Source organism: Oculina patagonica, unplaced genomic scaffold (genome assembly GCF_052425735.1).
Source record: "Oculina patagonica isolate OP01 unplaced genomic scaffold, crgOcupat unplaced1270, whole genome shotgun sequence".
NCBI lineage: Eukaryota > Metazoa > Cnidaria > Anthozoa > Scleractinia > Oculinidae > Oculina > Oculina patagonica.
The window spans coordinates 1-5849 of NW_027557270.1; the positions used below are offsets into that span (position 1 = coordinate 1).

Sequence of the window (5849 nt, forward strand, 5' to 3'; positions counted from 1 at the left end):
GTCCAGTCCCTGAACTCTCTTTCCACGCGCCCTTTATAGGGGTTGAACCCAGGCGCGCGAAGAGAGAAACTCTCTCTTCGCGCGCCTGGGTTCAGCTCCTATAAAGGGCGCGTGGAAAGAGAGTTCAGGGACTGGACTACTTGTTACTACACTATACAACATACTCTCATATCTAATGTCCGTCTTGGCGCATTGCACAGCTCAGGCAGCCTGTGGTCATTCATTCTTGACCCCAGAGCCACTTGTCCCTCTTAGCCGGCGAAGCCTGTGCACGAGAAACAAGCGGCTCCGGGAGGACACGATTTGATTGTCTAGATTTTAAAAAAGGAGTTTTAAATCAAGCCAATCAAATCCACCGTTTTAAACTCTCGTTTGATATCTAGCCAATCAAATCATGTGCCCCCTAGTCTCCCTTGCAGCCGTTTTTAGTGTCGCCACGCAACGCTCCGACAGTAAAAGCGGCTGCGAGGGACACTGTCCCAAGAACCACTTGTTTCTCGTGCACAGGCTTCGTCGGCTAAGAGGGACAAGCGGTTCTGGGGAAGAGAATGGTGGTAATTACGTTATGTTATTGGGCAAGACAATTCCCTCTCACAGTGCTTCTTTTCATCCAGGAGTATAAATGCATACCGGCGAACGTAAAAGTAAGCTGGCAAAATACTTGGAGTACCATGTCGTTTTAGGAGGGATCTTGGGGAGGAGTGCAAAAGGATCGCCCCCTGAAGACGACTGCGCGTGAGGCTACCTATCTACCTAACCAGGCCCCGGCTGCACGTATCCGTTTTTGTTTCAAAATGATTTTCCCTCTGTTTCCAAAAAACTCGCGTCCACACGTGGCGTCTTCGAATCGTTTTCGCCCGCCTACACGAAAAAAAAAAAAAAACTAAAACAATTAGAAAATGCCAATACTGACCGCTGACAAAGCATGTGCATATACCAGAAAAGACCGCAAGTAGCGACATCGTTTTCGAGAAGTTCCGTTTTTACCGTCCACACGAAAAAGGACGTTTTCAAAAGTCTCCCCTATAAAGAGTTTTTTTTTCGCCGGACACGAGTGGACCAACCAACTTATCAGCAAAGAAAAAGTTCCGTTACGAAACAAAAACGGGTAGATGTGCAAGGGTCGTTAATAACTTATTGCCACTGAACTCATTTTGTTGGCTCCAATTGACTCCTTTCAACGAAACAACAAGGCGAGTTAGTATATAGCGACAAACTAGAAACGACCGTTACAATGTTTTGACTGTCGGTATTTTTAGATGTTAACGCTCTGATTGGTTTGTTTTACACAGAAGCAAGAGCTGCATTTGAAGCAGGATATACAACTGCTGTTAGTGTACGACCTGGCAACGCAGCGCTAACAGATATGGATAAAAAGGACTTTACAACTATATCCACATTCAATGAGTTGTTTGAGGAAACTGAAGAGCGGCCTCATCGGACAAAGAAATCAAAAGAAGATGACTGTTAATATTATATCAACTGACGGTGATATCGGTCAAGAAACGTCGGCAAAAATCCCACTTTTGCCGGCTTTTATTTGTACATGTACATGTAGATTCACGTTCGTTCCGTTTTTCTGTGAATTTGGTTAATACTCGAAAAAAAGGGAACAGTATCACAGCAAGCTGAAGTTTACTGTTTGCCGGAAAATAATAGCGCTCAAAATAACAACGATACAACGACGAACGAACGGAACCTTTTAAATTCGTGACAAATGTGGAAAGCACAGTTTGTAGACGGTTGTTTTTGTTTTTTGTTTTTGTTCTTTCTAAATCTGGACTCGATTACCTGCCGCCAGGCCGCTGTTCGGGTTTGGTGTTTAACATTTATCGGCAAAGGCGCTGTTACCTCAAGATAACGAATCTTTTAAACAATGGTTTAATTGTTACACTGTACTGTCTTCATGGTCAAGTCTTGGAGTACATTAATATCAATTTTCAGTTTCTTAAAAAAAAAAGGATTTAATGTTTCTTGCCGTACTTGATCAAAAACTACTGAATATGCATTCTATTAAATAACTCCTGACACTACATTTTTATGAGTAGGTTTAGTAAGGAGTTTTGAGGTCACGGATCAGATCTGCTAGTCGGTCAGAAGCTTGTACTGTCAGCTTGTGTTTCGCTCCTAACTGAGATCTGTAAGCTGGAAAATAAAAACAAAAATCGTAAGCAACAAGTTCAATAGAAAAGCGGCAGAGTACCCCAAATGTCGCGCTTTCATTTAAATAATGGTTTGGCCTGATTATTTTCTGTAAGTTTTATCTGAAATAATTTCATTAGGTTTTTTCATACCTTGGACTGTTCTTAGTATAATGGGATACGCTTCTTCCTGTATACTGACCAACAACGACCTTGGAAGCTAAAACGGGCAGAATGTACCAGTCAGTAAAGCTCACAACATGTAAAGTGTTGATCAGCGGTTCAGTTGTGCCAAAAATGTAAGCTTACAGCAAGCACTACACTAAGAATTTTACTAAAAGTGTGAACGTATATACCGTATCAGAAGCTTCTGACCGTATTTACTCGAATAAGCGCCGCGGCGCTTAGTAAATTTCAGTTTTGCGCCTCAAGTGCGGCGCTTATTCAAGGGCGGCGCTTATTTAAAATTTGGACGCCACAAATAATTTTATCTTTTACAGTAATTGAAAATAGCATCTCTTGATTGTCATTATTCGTCTCATGCTGAAGAGCGAAGTAGCGCTAGCTGACCTGGAAAATTCACGGGCTCCACAACATTTAAAGAACTACGTATTGTAAGAATGTTGGACAGAAAAACTGATATGCAAGCGGGAAAACAATTACTTTGAACTGCAAAACATCGCTTTTAATAAAAAAAGAATTTCCAAGTCTGTTTAAGTGTTGCTTTGTAGTGCCTTATTTTAGTTTAACGGAATTCCTCGATTCCCCGCAGTCCAGATGCGGCGCTTATTAACTTTTTTGTCCCAAATGCGGCGCTTATTCGAGTAAATACGGTATAGAAACACTGCGCTCTTATACCTCAGTCTTGACTCGGTCAGCAGTTCTATCCATAAATTCCTGATGTTTAGCATCCTAGAATGTAAAACAATCTATGTAATGCAATCTTTGGATAATTTAGTAGCTGTAGTCGTGTGAGTGGATGGGCTGGTGGGTTTTATGAAGTAAGCGCTAGACCCCGAATATATACCGGAAGTAATATATCAAACACGAGTGTTTGGATAGCCGATGAAACACTATCGCTCTTGTTTGATTCTCAATCGAAACAAAAAACTACGGAGTATAAAAATGGAAAAATAAAATCGTAAAAATCTGTGCTAATGTAACCTGCGATCAGGCGTTCTTTTTTCTTTTTACGAAAGCGAGAGGGAAAAAAGAACGCCTGATACATTTATTTAACCGGCCGCCAGCCGCCCCCTAATTTAAATAAACTAGTAGTTGGCGGCAAATTCGAGACTCGGATTTCCACAAGGCGCGAAAAACGTCCGGAGAAAAATTGTACATATGTACAGCCTGTGTTTAAACTTCGCCGTGTTGAGATAAAAATGCTTTAAGTAGCAAGGTGAGATGGCGCTTGCGAACATATATTTATCAGTTGTACTGGATGCCGTCCCTTTATTTCAGCTTACACACACAAAAAAAGGAATTCACCGACAAGAGCTGTTTTACGGCAGATAGGATCGGTCGCTTTTGTAAACATTCCAACACCTCTGGAATATTGTTTTCGAAGAACAACAAAAACATCTTCATAGAACCAAAATTATTACGCATTGTCGCTCACTCTATTTGTTCTGCCTTCAGACAGTTACACTTGAAATCTGTTAGGGCTTCAGCTAACGTAGAAAAGAACTCGTCCTCGCAGTAAACGTGACTCTTCTTTGCCATTACCAGCTTCTGACCGGAAGTCTCGTTGAAATACGACAACCAATCAGTCCACACCGCTTTATTGAGTATTGTTTCTCGACCAATCAGACAAAAAACCAGAATCTGTTTTTTTTACATGACTTTCGACAAGCAAATGTATCATGCATGCCCTCCTTCCCCCGCAGCAGTAGTAGGGAGGGAGGGTATGATTTCAGGTTAGTGCTAATGAAGCCCGGGTATCCAAACCTCCTTCACGGTTATGATTTTCTTTGTTTTAACTTAGTAAATTATTAATGAGTTTGAGAAATCGATTTTAATACGCAACCACAAGCAAATAACAAACGCATAGTACTACAGTAGATTAAGAACTTTATAAAGGAGCAAAGACCGCATTAGTTCGGTAACTGGACAATTGAGAGGCCAAAAACCAAAATCTGCTGGCTCCTTTGTAACAAAGGCCATGGGTGAAAATTAAAGATTTACAATTCAAAATGATTTTATATTCGATGATATGGCATGTGAAGCACCACAAGGTAGGGTGCGCATGTGAAGCACCACAAGGTAGGGTGCGCATGTGAAGCAGCACAAGGTAGGGTGCGCATCCTCCCTCCTTACTGCCCATTAATTAACATACGATCAGCGTTCTTTTATGAACTAAAACTCAGTGAAATCGCGCTAAAGCTCTCCAAAAACCACATAGGAGACAAGTTAAATGATAGAGAAGTTCAGGTATGGGTTTTTTTTATTGAAAACTCATTCGCATTTTTGAACTAAAGTGAGAATCGTTTTTTCCATACAAATCCTTATAATTTCGACGTAACGCAAAGGTCGCCATGACGCTCAAATTACAACACGCACAAAGCTGAACAAAGCTCACGCGGTCTATTTCTCCCATAATAGAATGTCTATTTCTCCCATAGAGAAAACAACGATGAGTAGCCTGACTAATTTAGTAGACACTAAAGGATTGCAGTCTGACATCTACATGTTTTTCCTTTTTTAAAGGATCAACGTGCGCCCTACTGTGGCTATCAGTGAATGGAGAACCAATCTTATAAATTCCGGTTATAAGCCCCCCGGTTATAGGCCCATCAACCTGGAAACAAAAAAAATACACCCGGTTATAAGCCCCCCTCTACCGAATGACAGTACTGAACAGGGCTAAATGTTGCTTTTTTGTGCGTTTTTAACTTAAAAACGTATTTCGATCAACACTCCCGAGGCTCGTTGCGAAACGTTTTTTTCCTTCCGTTTATAAGCCCTCCCGAATATAAGCCCCTCCGCTTATAAGCCCACCCAAAAACCCTTACGAAGTTGTATAAGCCCAGGGTATAGGCTACGGTATAGGCTGGTAATTTGTTGATTTAAAGTTAGTATAGCTAGGCTTTGGAAATTTTTATCTTAGTCATAGTCCCTGGACCAGCTGAACCGATAGTCCAACGATGATTACTTTACCTTAGCAATGGTCTCCTTAGCTTTTTTGGCTGCTCTTAAAGTATTAATTTTCCACTTAACAAGAGAAGAAGCCAAGGTACCAAATCCAATTGAACCTTTTTTACCATCACTCTGCACTGAATCTCGTCTCGATCGCGTTGCATTACTGGAACCCAACGCTGAAGCTGTTATTGAGGACCTTCTTCGCGAGTCTCGTCTCGCTGTTGCTGCAGGGATGTCAGAACTTCCCATAGAGGGTGAGGTCTCAGATTGTCCTGAGGTGCCAGGAGTAGGGAAGTTTGACACTCGCCTGGAGCCGGAGGTAACAAGCTCTCCTGGAGGGAACGGGCTGGTGAACTTTGGTAAAGTCGCTGTGGAAGAACTACGTCGCCTGTGGGTTTCAGACTGTCTGATTGAAAACGCTTCAAGAGGCTCTATTGTATCAGCGCGCTCCTGAAAGAAAAAATATATGTACGGCTCCAGTTAGCAACAAAAACAACAACAACAACAAACTTTTTTTTACTCTAAATATTTACAAAAGGAATATATATATATATATATATATATATATAT

At 41.4% G+C, this 5849-nt stretch overlaps 1 protein-coding gene across 1 annotated transcript; it reads right to left on the reverse strand.

The window, feature by feature from the left end:
* Window positions 1-1753: 1753 nt before the first annotated feature.
* LOC144639752 (uncharacterized) lies at window positions 1754-5724 on the reverse strand. Its single transcript, XM_078499050.1, has 4 exons — window positions 5298-5724; window positions 3000-3053; window positions 2295-2361; window positions 1754-2145 (listed from the first exon to the last, which is right to left on the reverse strand). Exons 1-4 carry the CDS (start codon window positions 5526-5528, stop codon window positions 2051-2053), a joined length of 447 nt encoding a protein of 148 aa, XP_078355176.1. The 5' UTR covers window positions 5529-5724; the 3' UTR covers window positions 1754-2050.
* Between the last annotated feature and the right edge of the window lie 125 nt (window positions 5725-5849).